The following is a 21468-nucleotide window of genomic DNA, read 5'->3' as shown; positions in this document are numbered from 1 at the left end:
ATACAATCAGAAAAGTCAAGTGAACGAATCATCGTCATCATCATTATCATCATCATCATTATCATCATCATCATTATCATCGTTATTTCAAAATCATATAAATATCTACGTAATATGATTATACCGTATACAATATATCTCGGATTATAATTTGTTATTTTTTTCTGGCTTGTCAAAAGTTAAAGTTTGTTAAACTTAGTGTAAACTAGTTAAGCTTTTGTTTAATTAAAAACTTTATCACCGTATGAACCCCCCTGTATGATAATACAATATTTTGTTGGATAATAAATAATGATGAAATTTTCAAGACAAAAAATTCTAGCATTTTTTCCAACGTTACTTATTAACCAACAAAATATGTACTTACGTATTTTGAAACATCGTAGGTATTATTACCCATGGGTTAACAGACAGAGAAAGAGAGAGCACATCTCGTTGAAAAATAAAAAGGAAGAAAAGAAAAAGAAAATAAAGTTGGAAGGTTTCAACTCGTAGCATAAAAGCAATGCGTGCAACACCGCAAAGAAACATTGCGGTCCAGTTCGGACATAGAGCAACAATAATAATAATAAAAGCGGTTTGACTTCTGCTACCGGAAGGATATTGCGTAAACGGAAATGCGTGTGTTTTCCTCGTTTCTTCCTAACTCCTCCCTCATTCAAGGGATGAATAAGCGAATGTAACAATGCTCCTACGTGGAAGTAGAATGAATGAATGGGACCAAGGGATATGAATAATTATGAGTTGTCTCGGAAATCGATGCTCTTTCCCCATAGGAGGATCTAAGCCGATCGTTGACGAAAATTATTAAACTTGAACAACCCCACCACCAACATCACCCGCCACTTCCTTCGTACTTTTAATTTTCTTCACGTGAAACAACTTCTTTACGGAGTGGGGGAATAAGATATCCTGTTTATTGTAAAAATATATCTTCTTTATATATAAAAATTTAGTGTCACGTTGTTGGTTTCCAATAAACTTCGAAAATACTGAATTTTTGTTTTGGGATCTCTAGCACTTGAATACGCTATCTGGTGGTTAAATTTAAAATTAGAGTAGATAGGTCGAATTGCTACGCCACGCCCCTGCCAGAGATCCCATTATTTTGTGTGTTATTTTCGACTTAGTATTGTTAAATTTTCTGTGGTTATATTACTCAATAAATTTAATATTTCAAAAAGTATATAGGATAGTTTTTATCGCAATTATTTGTTATTTTTTATTGCTAATATAAGGATTTATTATTTAGAGGTTATCTAGGTCTCTAGGTACTGTAAGTTTTCAGTAGATAGCGTTGTATTACAATTCAATTATTTCACGTTTTTTTCAGATTTACATATGACTTATCTAACCTTACTTTCTATATTTTTTCGTGTATTATTATTTTATGTATTCCATTATAATTGTAGTATTATTTTGTGTGGTGTTATTATATATTATATATTATATAATATTATTTATATTTATATTTATATTTAAATATTATATATTAGATATTTATTATATATTATATATACTAACCCTTAGCACTCCGCAAATATTTGTACCACTGCTTGTAATTAATTATAACAAATATTATTTTTAAATATTTACTTATCGAATTTTTTACATTTTGTTTTTTTATTTTTCTGTGCTTTCTTAAATAATGCATGAGCACATTTTAACTACAGATAACAATTATCAATCGAAGATACTGTAGCATCTTAAGCATAAAGCTTAAAAACATTTAACTCCGCTGAGCTTTAAGGGTTAAAAATTTTATATTGTTATAATTTACTAAGTAGTTTAGAATTACATTAAATCAACATTTTATAACAAAACCACAGCAACGCGTAGTTGATGCATCCTAGTATTGAATATATATTTCAAAATTGAGATACCAACTTTTCGAACAATCCTATAATATAAAGTTAACAAATGTATATTCTATTTTATAAATCATGCATTACTTTTTCTATGCTTCGATAATTAAATAGTAATCGTTTACAATGAAATATTGAAAGAATTTCGTACAGTGATATAATATGTTTCAATTGTCTGAATCAATTTGCTTTATGCGTGTGTGATAATTCTCTCTTTCACATACACACGATGAACGAACGCACAAAATAGTCTTAAAAAGTACAATCTTCTTCCGAAAAAGGGATCGTATACTTCCGCAAAAATCAAAAAATATTCCCTGACAATCCACATGATCTTTTTCCATTACGACGTGTTTTTTTCGTTCTTTTACAACTTTTGGTACGCGTATGTCGCGTCTACACACATAGTGACGAGCACACGCGTTACCTGCATTTAAAGTACAGGGTACACAACGCGAAAAGAAAGGTCCTGATTATACACCGAGAGGTACACCGGACTCTGTGCATGACGACGCCGATCTTAAAAGTCACGGTCGCATATATCGAACTTGTGTACCCCCTGCGGGTTAACGACGATGATGGTAATGGTGATGGTGTGTTGGTAGTGATCGTCCACCGACAAATTTTACTTAAAAAAAAAAAAAAGAAAAGAAGAGGAAAAAAAAGAAATACCAAGGAGAGAAAATTAGAGCTTTTACTCAATCAAAAATAAAATAAAATAAATCTGAAGGTGTAGCTTTTTATTCTCGGTGTATACCTGTACGAATTAAGAAACGAGTCGATGTTTCTTCTTCCGATACTGACCTCGCTCTTCTCCTCAATTTTTTATTTTCTTCATAAAAGAAAAGTATGGTTGAAATGTATCGTGAAATGACGAAGATTCTCACGTTGAGATTTAAATATACGGAATTAAAGGATATTTTCAATGATCTTCTTGGAAAGTGATCTTACGTTTAAAGTAAAGTTGAACACAGCTGGGGGAAAATTTCGATTAAATGTAGAGGAAACGATTAGAAAAAGAATACAGGATCAAAATGATTTTATATATTTTTTTTATGATGATTGTGATAGAATTAGATCATCTGTGCCTTTAGTTATTGTTCGTATCTGCGTCAGATTGATCATGACGAGTATCTATTTTATATTATTTTTTCCTTCATATCCTTTAATTCGATTAAAAGTGTTATCGTCAAAATGAAATCCGATTAAACCCCTTGGTATTTTTTTTCTTTCTTTTTTTTTTTTTTGTGAACGAGTATAAAAGTGTCCTGGAACAGATCTTTTCCTGTAGAAAGATCCTTTAAAAGAAATGGTTCAAAACATATGGGGGTTGTTTAAAAAGGGTATGCTAGTCATCTCTTAAAAACTTACGATAGGAAATTAAAAAGGAAAACGTGAAAAGGGGTGGTATCAATGAGGTGATATTTCACGCAAAATATCATTAAAAAAAAAAAACAGAATCGATCGGCTATTAAATAAAATCCTGGTAGGTGTTCTCTAATATGGGGGTATATCGAAAAGAAATGATTTCTCACTAAGCAAGAAATTGTCTATTGTCTAAATCGTCTTTTGTAGTGCGAACCGTTTAAACTGTCTTAAAAGGGTCCACATAGAATTCATGCCGACCCTTTTTACCGCCCACGTGGAGAGAGTTCTAATGTAAAAAAAAAAATTTCCTTAGTAAGGAAAGAAGAAAAAAATGTAGAGAGGTGGAGCTTTCGGCTATTTTCACGCGGTCAAATCGTTTACAATGGGTTCGATAAATGAAAATGAATGGTGAAGAAGTTTCCTTAAAACGATGATTGAGAACCACTGGAATAGGTATAAACTCTACTAGAGGAAAAAGAAAAAGAAGAAGAAGTAAGAAGAAGAAGAAGAAGGAAGAAGAAGAAGAAGAAGGGGTTACGACGAGCACGTGCGAGAAACAAATTGCTCGCGTGGTAGGTGCCACGAGTTGAATCCAAGTAGAAGAAGAGTATCCGCTCGAAAACCAAGATTTCTAGCACGATCAACGCCATCATTTTTATTGGTCTAATCGCAATAGTGATCCCTAATGACCGAACGTAAGTATTACACCAAATTGAGATATTCCAATTTAACGAGTACGTCTAACGTAGAGTGATTTATGAACGAACGATCCACTTTTCTTTGTAACTCGAGATGTATCTCTCTCTCAACGGGGTACGAGTTCAGATTGAAGATCCAGAGAATGAGAGAAAGAAAGAGAAACGAAAAGAGTGAGAAAGAAAGAGAGAAAACGACCACCCATCGCGGAAGTGCCGCGAAGACGAATTAAGTCACAATAAAGCCCGTGAAGATTTCGGGATCGCATCAAGCCGAATTTTGTTTCTTTTATCTTCGTTTTGCCGCTGGCCAAATAACCTCAACACGGCTGCCAACTTATTCCTCGTATAATATACTTGAACAACTTAGAGTTTCTTCTCTTTTTTTCAATCTTCTGCATTCAGTTATGTTAATTCATTTAACAACTTGACAATCATATTCATATTTGTCATACTTCTTCTTTTCTTTCATTTTTTTTTAATGAAATCTGCATATTAAAAATAGTAAAACTATGAGATAGACAGTGGTGTATTACTTTATAATATTGTAGCTCGCATCTCTCACTATGATGTCATTTGCCTAGGAAGGCGAATTTAAATTTAAGAAATAATTTAGATTTAGGTTAAAAAACCTAGCAAGATGAATTTTTATCTTTTTAGAAAATAAGAAAATTTTATAAAGTCATTAAGACGATCAAATATAAATAAATAATAGTTTATAATAGTTTATAATAGCAAATAAATAATAGATTATAATAAATTATAATAGAAAAATATATATTTATTATTATTTTTTAATATTCTTTTACATTCTTAGCAATAAATAACGATTTATACCAAAATAGAGTGGTTATTGGTTCAGTTATGCTCTTTACTGTATATATTTAACAGAAATTAAGATAAATGTAATTTTACAATAACCTATAAACTAGACACCTCAGTAATCTTACATATAAATAACAAAAATGTGAAATGACCTGAACGGTTAAGTTCAGAGTAAAATATACACGACCTATAGGGCACTATGAAACGTGTTTTAACAACACAGTAGCGGAATTTAAATATAAAGGAAGTACTTATTTTACAAATGTTAATTTAACACCTTTTTCATGGATGTTTTGAAAATGATCCATAGATCTTCGGTCACGTGAGATATCCGTGCGTGACAAACAATTAAAACATCGTAACGCGTACGCAAGATTCCGTATAAGGAAAACGACAGTTAAAAGGTAACTTTTAATTTACAACTTATTAAATTTTTCCTTCGGCATCTCTTTGACGATTTGACTAACTGTCCACTTCGTAAGAGATCCTCTCGTCCTTGATCCCCGCAACATGATTTATGATGAAAATACATTGACAACGACACGATGTACGTTCAGTACCAATGATCTGTCAATAAACCTACCAACGGTACTTTAACAAATAACTAAACGGAATTTTCAATTCAACTCAATTCTTTTTCTTTCTTTTTTTTTTTTTTAAACAAAGTTATTGAAAATAATGGATATATCGAAGGAATGCATCATTAACCACGAACAAAATATACAATGATATTTATTACTGTTTTCTCTACTGCATTTTATTTTGTATACAGTCACATAAAGAAAAAAAAATACGAAAAGACTTATATTTATGCAATTATCTATAATATACAAAATGTGATTTAATCTCGTGACTTTGATCACGGTAGCACCCAACCCTGACATTTGTTCATTAGACACATGTTCTATTCTTTATATTTCTACAAAAGAAAAATAAAAAGGAAATAAAAGAAATGAGAGAAAAATTCATTTCCATTTTCATCAGAACGTCTAGGTGGTCCTTTCATAAGACCAATTTAACAGGAGAGAAGGAAAATGAAATCCACGGCAGGTTAGAATATAACAACACGGTAGCGATAATTTCGGTCATCGAAATCAACCAAGGAAGAATCACATCAATTTCAACGCGTTGAAGTCTCCTCTCTATTCCTCTTTTGTCATTCGAAGAAGTAGGAAGTTCATTATGTCGAATGCATTCGCGTCGATACGCTTATCTAACATAACTCTGGTAAAGACTTTCATCTCTTTCTTTCTTTCATTCTTTCATTCTTTCTTTCTCTTTTCTCTTTAGAAGAGAGCTCCCTTTTCGGAAATAGAAAAAAATATGAATCGAGTCTCTAGAATGGGAAGACCCGTCGTGAAAGCTTTCCAATGAGTCATTCTAAACACGATCGTGAACCACCAACCGCCAATCGTACGTCATGACGATGCGCGAATCACATCATAAGACGAAGACGTGCATACAAACGATTAACCAAACGAAAGATCTCATCGATATAGCCCCAATGCGACAAACTTATTGATTAAGAATCTATCAAGTTTTCATTTTAGTTTTTTTTTTCTATGAAATCGTGTGTGCCAATTTTCCATCTGAATAATATCATTTCTATAATATTATATTATATACATACTACATACGTATGTACTGATAATTATGACAACCGATTAAGTTCAAAAAATTTATTTCTTCCTTTTTCTCTAATTAATTTGATGATTAATGTTGTATCATACAATTGGATTTATTTTAAATAAAAAAAATAAATTTTATAATTTTGTCTTACTTTACCGACACAAATTATTATTATGAATTTTTATTTTTAAAAAAATTAAGTGTTATTTCTATTTGATACCGGAGAGAAAATATAATTTTTATTACACACCAGTCACCTGACCGGTTACGTTATAAATAGGTATACATAAAATTGTCGGTAAAATTAATGTTTAAATTTTTTACGTAAAAATACAAGACGAATATTAAGTGTAGCTATACTCGATTAATTTTGTAATTTAAGACTCTATCTTATACTTACTTTGTTTCCCCTTTTGTATCTCTTTTTATGTAGATATAATATCAACAAAAAATTCTACGCATATTATCGAAGTATTTAAACTAGATTCAACACTTGTTTTTTTGTTTTCTAACGTAAGATATCAACCATAAGAGACCGTCCATTTCCTTTGCTTTACCTGACACGTCCATGTGTTTTTAAAACAAAGTTATCAAGTAATCTTTATTAGACAGTAGCTACTGATCAGGTATAAAAATATGATAGACAAAAAAATAGATGAAGCGTGCGCATCCTTGAGGAAATCACTGATAGAAAAAGAGAGAAAAAAAAAGAAAGAGATCGTTTCTTTTTAGAAGAATCTATAATGAAGATGAAAAAGAATACTACCCTTCACTTTAAAAGCTTAATATTCAATGATCGGTATCTAATAATTAAGCACCTGTTATATGCCACCACTATTATCATCATCATCATCATCATCATCATCATCACTACCGGACATATGGAACATCATCGCAACTCTTTTCTTTTCTTTTATCTGCTTCTTCTTCTTCTTTTTATATCTATTTTTTTTTTATTCTTCAACATCCCTTTTCCCAAAGGCGACCCCATTTTTATATACACCCACCTTACAACAACGACAAAGTCATCCCACGCTTCTTTCCTTCTGACTTCCTTTTGACTTCCTTTCATCTCTTCGACCTTCCATCTCACGCGAGAGATACATGAGGAGTACATCCCGTCTTCCGTTCCCAGGACTCTTTCCTTTCTTATATTTCTATACGAAAAACATGAAGACCTTTATTTTGTGATTTCCAAAGACAACATCGTTTCTTTCATTTCTTTACGATGTACGTTTGTTTCTTTCTTTTCTCTTTCTTTGAAAAATAAATTTAATATAACACACAATAATTCTTATTGTATTTTTACGATAATATTAAACCTATCAATAATTTAATTAAATCCAATTGCATCATTCCTGAAGGATCATGTTTTTAAACAATAATGTAAATTTAATATAACACACTATCCTTTGCTAATAATTTTTCATATATTTTTACAATAATATTAAAACTATCGATAATTTAATTAAATTCAACTAAATCATTCCTAAATTGTCGTTTTCTCAAAACCCTAGTAAGGTAAAGACACCATTAGTTGATCAGTTAAGACAAATTTTTATCGTAAACGATCGTAACTTATTGTATATTTATTATATAGTGGGGTTCAATGCCTGAAAATATTCTTTGAACTTCAGACATCATATAGCAAAGCATACTTTTTCGAAAAGTAAAGCATGACACAAAAATTATAAACGTTCATCGACGGGGTATCACTGCATACGTAGTTGACCTACAGGTAAATTAAGTTTTTGAAAGTAGAATAAGAAAAACAATCTGCTTAATAAATATAAAATTTATTGACAATTAAATTGTGAAAGTTTCAAGCAGAAAGGTTCAAAACTTAAGAAATTAATTACCGTCAACTGTGCACGATTCTTAATGATAATGTTAACAAGGTTATAGTGTCGAGCAATACAACTGACATTACCAAGTTTAATCGTCCGTAGTTTTGATAAACAGTTGTATCCAAGGAAAAAGATATGTGCATCGCGTCGATAAAGGACGTAGCGCGTCTATCTTATTTGTTTTCAGAGACATTCATTTATAAAAAGCTTATTTTTAACGTTTTAATTGAAAGTGGTCAACTTCAGGCACATGGTCAATGACTGATGCTTTTACCTTATGTCATGAAAACAAATGAGATTTATTTTAGATGAAAAACATTATAAGAAGTTAAATTTACTTTTAAGTGAACTTATATTACTAAAAATGTGTTCATGTAAAAAAAAAAAAAAAAAAATTAACTCAACACTTTTTCCTCTTCTTATTCTCACATGATCTGTCTCAGTATATCTCACATCAATCTTGTATGTATAAAATAAACGATTTCACATAGTATCGTATCATCTTTGGATAACACAAAAATGATGAAAGAGTAGAAAAGCACGGTGGAGGCAGGTTTTAACACCCTTTTAAATCATAGTCGAAGTTACATGGAGAACGAGAGGGTATAAGACCGGTTAAGAGAAGGGAAGAAGATAGAAAAGAAAAGCAAAAAGATATATATATAGAGAGAGAGAAAGAGAGATAGAAGTAGCATAAAAATAATGAACAGAGAGACCGCCAAGTCGAGCCGTTTGAGCAAACGTAAAAATGACTACGAGATATACGACGTTGTTACCAGGATTGGAGCTAATTACCACCCAGAAGCGACGTCCATATCCTTGGTAATAGTGAATCAGCGTTAGCTGACCTCCTATCAGCCGACTATATAACCCGACCTCGAAGTCGACCTTACCGATTTATTCCCGATCTAACGAGCTAAAAAAGACAGAATATCATAGATGATACGACTACTCGTCGTGTGTCGTGTCTTTACGATATTATATGCGAAAGAAACAAAAAAATAAACAGATATAGGAAGAAGAAGAAGATAAGTCTAAACAGAACCCTACGCATGCTAATTGTCAAGCAATACTCATAGACGTTCGTTTAGCGTACCCATCATCATCATCATCATCTCTAACCGTCATCATCACTGACAATGTCACGTTTCATCATAGTTATTAGCACTCACTATTAAACAAAAATATTTTTCATCGAGAAAATATGGTCATTCGGTTAAATCACGATACAATGTTTTGCAGTTAAATAAGAAACGTTTAGATTTAACGAGAGAGAAAGAGATAGATAGATAAATAGTAAATCATTCGCAAATGTTGAAAAATAATGATCGATAGTTATCTGTTAGATAAATTTTTTTATGAAACAGATCTTATATATTAATAGATACAAGTAAATGTGAGAATTTATTATTGATACAACTGAGATAAGATAAATTTGAACTAACGTATCATCTTTCTCTCTTTCTCTCTCTCTCTCTCTCTCTCTCTCTCTCTCTCTCAATGTTTCAAATGAGGAAAGAGATAGAAGTAAATTAAAGACTAATGATTGTTAACATTTTCATTTAAAACGATTTAAAACGATTAGAAAATCAATCGACGAGGAGTTCGATGATGATGATAATGATGATGATGATGATACGAAACCATGAAGGAAAGGTCAACGAAAGAGAGAGAGAGAGAGAGAGAGAGAAGAAGATAGGTGCTAGGAGTTGTGAAAGTACTCACTGATCTCAAAGGGAAAAGGCAAAAGCAAGAAGGTTGTAACGGTGGCTGCGAAAGGTAGCAGAGTGAGTGAGAGTGAGAGAGAGAATATAAAGAGAGAAACAGAGTGAAGAAGAGAAGAGACGCCAGCACCTCGCTCGGTTTTTCAAGCGAGTAGCAGAGGATAGGAGGGAACTGATTGCGCGGGATTCCCGCTTTGAAGTGGCACCGCGAACGATGCACAACCATCTCGACTCGTTACTAACTCTCTTCTTTCAGTTTACGGAATCGGTATAAGGTTCTTATGAATTTCCTTTCGATTCTTTTTTTTTTTTACAAACATCCAACAGTTTACAAAATTTTCCTTAACTATACGTAATAATAATAATTGATTTGTGTGTGTGTTTTTTTTATAAACAATAATTATAATTGTATTAGGTCGTCCCAAAAATTTTTTATATTTTTTATGTTGAATAATATACAATAAAGCAAAAGGTAATATAAAGTAGAATCGATATTATTTAGTAAAATAATAAATTATATACAACCCAATAATATAAAAAAAAAATATTACGCATACAATATTGTGCAACTTATCGCAAAAAAAAGGGAAGAAATTTTCGGGACGCCTTAATAAATAAGAAAAAATAAAATTAAAAAAACATATAGAACTAGGGTATTATAACTGATTCGCGTTAAAATTCGTTTGAAGAAAAATAATGATAATACACAATTATTGCAAAACGATTCGAGAAGACATATGTAGAAGCAAAATAACACGAATTTAGTTATTTCGATAGGGCGCATATGCCGTGTACGGTAATGATCATTACCCCTCTAATGACCGGAGGAATCGATCGAGTATGATCGATATAGACAGATATATATATATACTACGAGACAGGTACGCCAACGTATTTGTAAAGCCATGTCAAGAGTTTCGCACCACCATAGTGGATTGCCGTATCCCTCGCTTGCAACACCGCTTATTAGGTGAATTAAGTGGTTATACTTTGTTTGATCGGGCCCACGGAGGCCCGAATTAAGTTGTTATCGGGAATTAGCTGATTACCGGGCCGCCGTAAGGTGTCGACTTGATTTGTTGTTTGCGAAATAGTGTATGGTTTGTTTAACTTCTTGTTTTTTTTTGGGGGAAGAGATTACTTTTTTTGCGTATGTGTTGTTGTTGTTGTTTTTCTTTTTATTCTTTTCTTCTGTTTGTTTTTTTAAGCAAATCGCTGACTTGGCCATTAAAGCTCGTGGTTTCATTGAACTAAGTTGTATTTCTCTTTCTTCATTGGTTGTTTCACTTCTTTCTTTCATTCTTTTTCTATTTTCATTGGATACACATTTCTCTCAATGTCTTTCTCTTTCTTACCTGAATAAAATGTATTTACCTATACCAAGAATAATCGTAACTAACGGTTTAACAAGCAAATTTTTATTCGATGTTACCAAAACGAACGAATGAACAAACTCTTCTTCTGATTTTTGATAAACGTTCTTTGGAACGTAGAATTCGAATCGTTGTGTTCTCAAAAAGAGCTCCTCTGCACGTTCGTTCGTTCGGAATCTCAGTGCAAGAAAAAGCGAGGATGGCACTGCGTGGACGTGCCAACCTGTAATTGTTCTCCGATGTAATTGTCGAGTGCCCTACCACCACCCTTTCCCAAAGGAATTGAAAAAAAACCTGATCGAAAATTGCTAAGCCAAATATATATACAATATAATATTTCAAATAGAAATATTATTCGAACGATACGTATTATTTTATTTACGAATAATCTCGTAATAAATAATAATACAATGCATCAAGTCAAATATAACGCGATAATTTAACAAATATTATTTATCAAAATTATTATTATCTATTAAGTTGTAACATAAATTTGTCCCGTTTGATTATATTTTTGTATTTAGACAAAAGAACGTTTCTACGTACAGCTGTAATATAATAAATGAGAAAAAATTGAACAACAGTTACTACAATTAAATATTATCAATAATGATAATACAAAATCATATTCTATTAAATTCTATCAAAATGTTCTTATTGAGAGAAATGATCCTATATGAAAAAGATAATTCGCAGAAAAGCAAAGTCGATGTTGGTGTGATTAGAACGTAATAAATAAAAGAAAAAAAAAGAGATATAAAAGAGAGAAAGAAAGAGGAAAAGGTTGGATGGGATGGGGGATAGAAAGAAGAGGGTAGAAAGGGAAGATAAAACGGAGAATTCGATACGTTTACGGAGAGGATCGAATAAGGGTCTCGAACATAATTATCCCTCACAAGTGAAGGAACCCAACAAGGGCTGCGAGGAAAGGAATAAAAAGAGAAAGGGAGAGATAAAGTAAATGGGGGGGAACGAAAGTGAGTGAGTGAGATAGAAAGAGGGAATCTTATTCTTCGGTACGGTTGGAATCTGAAATGTTCGGAGGGCGTATTATCTTCTTGCTGAGGCCCCGGTCAGCGCCACTCGCGGATTCCACGATAGGAGGATACATCGTACTACGTATGTGTATTTATACGTGTTAGTAGTGTGCACATCATCATGAACGTTAGAAAGAGAGAAAGATAAAGTGAGAGAGAAAAGAAAGGAGTATGCTCCGCTATTGGAATATATAACCTTGGACGTTATTCTACGGGAAAATCTCATTCGATGGGTAGAAGGGGGGGGGGGGTAGAAAAAAAATGAAGGTCGTCCTTTTTAACGAGCAATTAAAATTCCAAAACCATTCGGAAAAGTTAACAGCTAAAGGAATATTGACGATAAGCTTGAGAACTCTTCTCGAAGAAAAATGTTTCTTTCATTTTTACTCTCTCTCTCTCTCTCTCTCTCTCTCTCTTTCTTTCTCTATCTTTCTTTCTTTATTTATTTCCTTCTTCGTCTATCATTCTCTTTCTTTTTCTTTCGATACTCTCGAACCGGACCCTCCTCTTCGTCGTGTCTCGTACATCGACGCTCGTGTGGCTCGTGCCTTTTTGCATCGTCATCGATGCTACTAAGGGGTGAGAAATTGAAATGTAGCGACGCGTTCGCCTAATTACCACTTTGATTTCAACTACGATACTACTGTGTGTCGTTAAAAGTATATAATGTAATAGAAAAAAAATAATCTTCAAAATAATTACCCTATAAATTTATACGTATATACATACTACATATGTGTATATGTGTATATTAAATACTATACTATTAATGGTATATTATATATATTATTTATTATATATACTATAATATATTATTATATAATATAATAATATATATATATATATAATATTATAAATTTACCTATATATATAAATTGAAAAAAGAACAATGGTAAAATTGGTTGAAGATCATTGAAGTATTCTCGGTATAATATAACCAGTAAAAAAGAAGAGTATAACGAGACACGATTCTGTTTGCTACAATATAAGCGTTGTTGGCTTGACCACATAATTTGGAGAACGGTAGGTATGTATGTATGTCTACCTTAGGTTCGCGTGGAATCTTCGAGAAGGTATTTCGAGTTATGCGATCACACCCGAAACAAATAATCATCCATTCTCTAACACGTCTTTCTCGTTGCAAGCACTTCGATTGTTTGTATTAGAAATAGAAGTAGGATAAATTTAGATTCAAATTTTACAATCAAAAATCATACCTAAACTGTATGATCAGTTAGTTTGTTTTCATGCATATTTCAAGATAAAGTAAACATTTATTAAGAGATTTATTAGCATAATGTTAATTGTAATCAATTGTTAAAAAATTTTAATTTTCAATTCTTCCATGTTGCAAAAAAATGATATTTTATATTTAAACCTATAATTTTCTTCAACATCGTGTCGACAATACACCAATTCATAATGAATAAAGATGATAATAATAATGGCTCATATTTATGTAGCACTGGTGTTATAAATTAAATAGAATATAGGTATACATATATAGAGAAACCGAAAATTATAGAAATTCGGCGCTCGTGCGTATTGAAAATTATCGGTTGAACAACCGTGGTAGAGTTTATTAAACAGTAACAGAAGAAGAAGAATAGGCTTGAAACCGCAGTCCAGACGCTCGAAAAGGGGTAAAAAGAAGGAATCAACTAAGAGAGAGGGGGGGAAAAGAACAATGTACGATCAAAGTTGAAGAAACGAAAATAGGGTGTACCAAACATAGAAGAAAGAGAGAGAGAGTAAACTTCATCGTGACGAAGAAACCCGCTGTTATTACCTTCTAATATCATGGGGTATTGTGCCCCCAGTGAGAAAGCTCAAACGATATAAAAGAAAACGTGCTGAGGGCTCGTCGTCTCGAAAAAGGAAGTAAATAATTTCAAGCGGAAAACAAAAAGTGAGGACGTGCGACGATCAGGTCCGACACTTCTTTTCTTGAAATTCTTTTCAACGGCACGACAGTGTTCCTCCCCCCTCCCCCTCCCCCTACCCCTGTCCCGCGTTCTATTCAATCTCACTTTTAGCTCACGCTAGGGGTGCCTTCTCCTAATCACTGAATTTTACCAACTACCGAGATTAGCGTTGTTAGAAATTCAGATGAGCCAATGTTACGACGTGCACGCGACGCGATAAATCAGAGACAAAAACGTATAAGAGACTTCAACTTTTTTTTACTGTCTTCGAAGATTATTTCAAATCTAAATTATTTACAATTAGACGACGACAATGTCTTCTGTAATCTAATTATTATAATAAAATTCGTAACAGTTGACATAGAATTTTGAAAGCATTATAAGTAGTGGTATCTTATTACTGAAATAATAATCCATAAAGAATAACAGGAATAACTTTATATAATGTCCTAAATATTATAAAACATTTATTCATTTGGACAAACTAAATTTACAAAATCGTTCGATCCTTTTTTTTTTTTAAATTATTATTTGAAGGAACCCAAATTCGGAATAAGAGAATGCGAATGTAAGGTTCGATTTTAAAGATGATGATCGTTTGTCCGTCCGTTCGTTCTCTTTCTCGGTTTGTCTCCCGTCTTACGTCGCATTGCGGTCGATGTTCGATAATCGCGAACCGGGACGACGAACGATGGGGTTTGTTTTTGCTCGTGGCGCGCGCGCACTGCTACTACGTGCTCTGATAATTAAGACATTTCCATTTAGAGTTGACGTCGGTCAAAGATTGGTCAGAGTCCCACACCGCTCGTGGCCCAGACGTACGCTTTCGGCAGTACGATGAGATCGAGAAAAAGGTAAATCGTTATGCATCGTGTCGATAATTAATGGATGTATGATTGAAGACGAATCCTTCTTGGAACTATTAGAATTTCATTCGAATGCAAAAAAAAATAGAGGAGTGAAAATCTTATTTGCGATATATTTCAATTTATCACACGCTATTGTATTATATAATATACCGAGAAAACTGTAAAAGAAAACGTAAGTAAATTTAAACTCAATCCATCATTCTTATATTTTCTTATTAAAGAATAAATATTGGCTTGGCAAGAAAGTAATTTCGGTTTTCTAGCGTAAAATAAAACTCAATTGTTTCTAAGCTAATAGTTGTAAACAAAATTACACGAAATTTGTTTCTATAGCAACCTAAAAGTGTCAACTATCAAACCTCAAAAGAAAAAAATTCTAACATTAACAAAAGAATAACGAAACAAATATAACGCTATCTATTGGTGCAAGCCGAAATTACTTTCTTGCCAACCCAACATATATATATTTAAATTTTCTAATCATAAAAACAATTTAGATATTTACTATTATTACACGAAATATTAGTACTTTTGGTAAACTAGCACCCCATTCTAAAGAATTGTCCTTGTAATCTCTTTAACACGATTTTAACTTATACACACTACAAATATATATATATATATTGGGTTATCCGGAAAGTTCGTGCCGATTTTCGATAGATGGCATTAAAATTCTTTTGCTAAAAAACCTGAAAAATTCTGGAAGCACGAAATTTTAAAGTTATTATATTATTATATTTATTATTTATTATTATATATTATTATATTATTTTTATAATTATATATACATTTATATAATTATTAATATATATATATATATATATATATATATATATGTTATATTCATTATGTAATAAATATATAACCCAAAAAAAACTTAAATGGTTTGAATTTCAATCTTCCGTCAAAATCGGCACGAACTTTCAGGACGACCCAATACCTTTACAGTAATAACGTATGTATAAAATCTTGTTCGATATCGCTACTCGTGTTTAACCCTTTCAAGATTCCTGTTACCTATTGAAAGAAGACGAGAAATGAAACGTATTGGCGGTGATTCATTGCATCGGGCAGATGTTCATAATTTACGAGGATTCCCGCGCCAACTAAGTCAGCTACGGTCATAGCGCCAAATCCGAACCCAGAACCAGGTACGAGAGAACGTTGGCAGGTTCTTTTCTACCTCTGTGGCTTGACAAAATCATTAAGAGACTAAATCCAATAAAGGGGGATGGACCTCGTCGTACGGGGACACCCAGCATAAGAAAACATTCTCGGTGAGGCGATCGACTGCATCGTAATCGACATCAATGATATCTCGTCGAGAGTTAGCGAACCAAATCGGATTGTATGTCGACAGTCGTTTCCATGTTAAACTCTTACCGTATATAACACATATATCCTTCTTATGACACGTCTTTCTACTTGCTACTCTCTATTAAATTAGCGAAATTCCTTTGAGGAGTAAACGTACTACCCATCGGTAGAATAATTATTGCGTGTTTCGAATTCTTCTCTTTGAAAGTAACGTTTATAAAAAAGAATTATTATAGAATCGAGTCGTACAATTTATTACACCTGAAATAACTTTTTCGAAATAGGTGATATTTACTCAACGTATATATTTGCCCAATACCAATTACTCTTACGTCTTCAATTTACATTGAATTACATTTTCAACGAATTCTTGGATCTCTGAACGAAGTAGAAAAAAAAGGTACCTAAGAAGAAGAAGAAGAATTACGTATCGATGATCGCGTCAATCATAGAGAGAGAATAAACTGATCTCATCTTGGAAAAAGAAAGAGTATTGAGAATGGAAAAAAATAAAAAAGAACAAAAATAAAAAACAATCAATCGCAACGGCGCGAGTTTCGATGAGAATGATCACCAACCGTTTCGTATTCACTAGGTGGTTATAAGGGAGAGTGATCATCGAAGGACAAGAAGGTAAGAAACGAAAACACGAAGATCGATATATAAGAAAACGGTCGCTTGGGCAAACTCCGACCGGATATATATAATGGATATCTCTTTATTATCGTTGGAAGAGAAAATTTCAGTTCATGGGAGTTGGAGTTCATCGATGATGGATCATAACATAGTGGTGATGATTCCGATCAACAACGACAACAACGGTTAAGCTACACTACTACCCATCACCAGTAGAAGTTGTAGTAAAACTTCGGTTCCAATTGGTCCCCGTCTCTTCCCCTATCGCTATAAATATTTATTAAAACGATACGTTTATACGTGAACGACAAGACCGTCCGCAAGTTTGAAAAAAAACCGGGAGATTTATCGGAACGTGGTCTCGCGCCGACAGCCATTTCTGAAGCCTATCATACATCAAGTCGTGCTGCCTCCACGACGATCTGAATTCTTTCCATTACTTTTCGTGGGACTTAAACTCGTGAAATCCTTCACACTAATTTTGATATATTATTAATTTATGTTTTTCTTTAGATAATTTTCTCTACTAACTTGGTTTAGTAAACACAAAATGTTCAGTCGTTTTTGACGTGCAGTGGCAGTACAATGCTAATATAGTTTTCTTCTTGTTACAGATGATCATCGTTGGATTTAACAACAAACCTTTGAGATTTTCTTCATATGTTTATACATTAAAAATTAAATATAATTATTTAAAATTCTATTAGACACTACAACTGTACTATTATATATACTATGAAAGAATACAATACTCTTTGATAGTATTGTACCGTCGTCACGTTAAGTACCTACTATCGCCAACTGGTGGTCACGATAGTAACTACGATGAATCTGATTAGAAAAAAAGGGGTACTTTTGAGTTTTTATGTACCTCTACACTCTTTGGAAAAAGTATGACACTTACGTGCACGATGTATAAAATAATATACAAAAATTAAATAATACATTTACATGTGTTTTCTTGAATAGTAAATACTAAGCAGTTGTAAACTGTTTAGAATTAAGAAAAGAAAATTTTACGATACAAATATCGACATTCGCTTTTAACTAATTAATTCATATGTTTCTCCACTAGATGGCACTAAACAACCAAAAATCGATTAATAGATACCTGCAAGTTGGGTTACCTACACACACAAAACTTTTATTAAAAATGTGATATACTCCGCTTCTAAAAACTGTTCAAGTGCTTTCTATGAGAACGTTTATTATAACGATCGCGTTACGTCATTAATTATGTCATAATGGAGGCATAAATACTATTAACGTATTGAAAAATTCACCATTTTTAAGGGTAAAACATAAAAAATTAGATTTTTAATATCATACATTAGACGAAATATTGAAAGTTAACTTGCGATTGTACTATGCTATCATTAGAACTATACACGTTATTATAACTAGATGCAAGTTCGTAAATGCACAACACGACACGATGATACGCCTACCATTTTTAAAATGAAGTACTGCTTATATGTGCTTACGGAGTACAAATGAATTAGAACTATTATTTTATTGATTAAATGTGAATACAATAAAGAACCATATTCGCACAATGCGATTAGTATTAGGATGTACAGGAGGTAAAATTAAAAGATTTACGAATACTAGAAATACTGTTATAAACTATAAAAATGAACCTATCCATACTAACCTCGATACTATCCTGAAATCAGCTGTTACAAGCAGACGATAAGCAGGTAACGCATTATCTTTTATATCCAATAAAATATGTACATATTAATTATTCATATTTTATTTCATTTTATACAAAATTATATTATATTCTTGTTATAATTCATTTTGTATAATTTTATATTATATTTATAAGAATGAAATACTTGATTTGTAATATTCCAAAGTCTTGCACATAAAGATTTATATACATATATATGGATATATATATATATATAATTAGAGCATATTTATGTTTAATATTAGTTATGTTAGATTTTTTTATTTATTTAGGATATGGAAATTAGTGAAACAGATGTACAGATAACAAATCGTCCTATTGACTTTATTTCGGTATATGTCAAGGAAGAGAATGATGAATGTGAAACAGACTTTAATGATGTTGAAATTATTGCTGCAGCACAGCATTTTTGTTCTATTGAAATAAAAGAAAGCAAATGTTACGATAAAAATTATAAACGAAGAGAGTTTAATATAGATAATGATAATAGCTGGGAAGATAGAAAAAATATAGATTCACCCAATTCTAATACAGATGCTATGCAATCTAGCGAAGCTTGCAATATTGGTAGCATTCTAACAGACTCTATTTGTCTGGATACATTAGATTCTGATGCTACAAATGATCAAATTAAAAAACAAATTAATCAGCCTTCCGAAGTTTTTGAATCTCAATCGGAAGATACAGAAACAAATTATAATATCTCGACTGTTGCTACGTCTAATCAATTTTTAGAAAGCTTGAGTCTAGATATAAAGAAAGAAAATAAACAATCAGGACATAAATCTAATTCCGATGGAATTTATATGACAGAATGGTTATGCGACGTAAACAATGATGCAAATCTAAGATTAAAAGTTTTGAAGAACGATAAACAAGAAGTACAAATTCCCACTGACATTGAAGCTACAATTACACCGATAGCTATTTGTAAAGATCAAACATTAGACCACAGTGGTAATTTGACAAAAGAAGAAACTAAAAAATACAATACAAGCAAAAAAAGAACAAAATTAAAGTCATCGACAATAAATGATTACGAAGAAAGATTAAGGAAAAAAGCTGAATGCATGAGAGAAAAACGTAGAAAGTTGTATGAAAATGAAAGTGAGGAACAAAGAATACAAAGACTTGCAAGAGAAGCTGCCAAAAGACGAGAAATGAGAATGTATTACGAAACTCCAGAGCAAAGAAGAAAACGACTTGATGCTGAGGCAGCAAGAAAAAGGCAATATAGATTGTATAACGAAACACCAGATGATAGAAGAAAACGATTAGACAGAGAAGCAGAAAGAAGAAGAATTAAGCGTCTCTCTTTATATGCCAGTGAATCTCCAGAACAACGCAGAGAACGATTAAACAGAGAATCTGCCAAAAGAAGAGAGGCTAGATTAAATCAATATGCAAAAGAAACGGAGGAAGAAAGGAAGGAAAGATTACGTAAAGATGCTTTAAGAGCCCGAGAAATAAGATTCACAAGAACTGCAGTAGAAACTGAAGAGGAACGTAGACGAAGGTTAGTAAAAGATGCTCTTAGAAAAAGAGAGGTAAGAATGCATGGAAATCATTCGGTAAACAGCGGTTTTACAGAACTTCAAACTGTTCGTAATTTTGAAGAATTAAACAATGCACAGATAAAAAACAATCCAGATAATCAAATAGGAGGTCATTATCTTAGTAACTGGATGATGTGGTTTCAAAATACACTAGCTCAGCCTGTACATATTGGAGACCAAATATTCGAATCACGTCCACAAAATAGTGGATAAACATATTATTCTCTATATTACTTTTTACTGACCAAATAAATTAAAAACTATTATAGACAAATAATAACTGGAATAAATGTGCTTTTTCCATACTTCTCACGCCATTTTAAAAAATAGTTATCAGACTGTTTTCTTATGTTTTGCTTACATTAAAGAGTATTTTAATCCATTTCAGTTGGAACAGTATTATCACTGATCTACCAAACTAGAAATGACTGTACAAGACTTATTAGTAATAATATTTTATATAATGTAAATATTATATAATTTAATATGAATTATGATTTTTTTCAATTTTCAAGCTTTGTTAATTTATGTAAATATATTGAGCTTCCAAATTAAACAATAAAATATTTATGAATGTGTGTGTCAAAGAATTTTAAATGAATATATGAAAAAGATATTATTGTTGTCTATTGGCTTTCATTCAATTTTTATTAATTTCTAAATATGTTATTGATGAATTGAACAATAAATTATATCATTTTTAATCTTAAGCGACACATATCATACATCCAAAAATATACTGATTAAAATATAAATTAGATACTGCTTTGTAATAAGTGTTTGTTAAAATATATATTGTAAATAATTAAAAAAAACATATTATTCTTGCCAGTGCCTTTTGTTCAATATTATTTATCCAGATCATTTGATTATTATCAATGCTTTATCATATATCTGCGTTAATATTAATCTGTCATTCTGCATAAAGCTCGTCATTGGTGTGCGGATATACATAAATATTATGTACTTTTTACAATCCATTTATAATAAATAAAGATTGAGTAGAGATCTATTTGTTACTCTTTTTGCCTTTTTTTATTCCTTAATAAAAATTATTTAATGCTATATATATTATTATTAAGAATATACTAATATATATCAATTTG

At 31.8% G+C, this 21468-nt stretch overlaps 1 protein-coding gene across 2 annotated transcripts; it reads left to right on the top strand.

Annotated features, from left to right (window-relative positions):
- The first annotated feature begins 18243 nt into the window (after nt 1–18243).
- On the top strand, nt 18244–21374 carry LOC107069060 (uncharacterized). 2 transcript variants are annotated; one of them, XM_015326012.2, is made up of 3 exons: nt 18244–18810; nt 19079–20322; nt 20751–21374. In XM_015326012.2, exons 2-3 carry the CDS (start codon nt 19082–19084, stop codon nt 20782–20784), a joined length of 1275 nt encoding a protein of 424 aa, XP_015181498.1. In that variant the 5' UTR covers nt 18244–18810; nt 19079–19081; the 3' UTR covers nt 20785–21374. The 2 variants fall into 2 exon arrangements, with proteins under 2 accessions (XP_015181498.1, XP_015181497.1); XM_015326011.2 differs by having other exon boundaries at nt 18247–18404; nt 18515–18810; nt 19079–21374.
- The last annotated feature ends 94 nt before the right edge of the window (nt 21375–21468 follow it).

Source organism: Polistes dominula, unplaced genomic scaffold (assembly GCF_049000335.1).
Source record: "Polistes dominula isolate Pdom_NZ unplaced genomic scaffold, Pdom_raw_medaka contig_49, whole genome shotgun sequence".
NCBI lineage: Eukaryota > Metazoa > Arthropoda > Insecta > Hymenoptera > Vespidae > Polistes > Polistes dominula.
Note: the sequence above shows the minus strand (reverse complement) of the source record. Positions and strands in the feature narration are given on the sequence as shown.

What these genes read in the sequence shown, in the direction of transcription:
- LOC107069060 (XM_015326011.2), top strand. Translation starts at nt 19,082, where the DNA reads ATGGAAATTAGTGAAACAGATGTACAGATAACAAATCGTCCTATTGAC.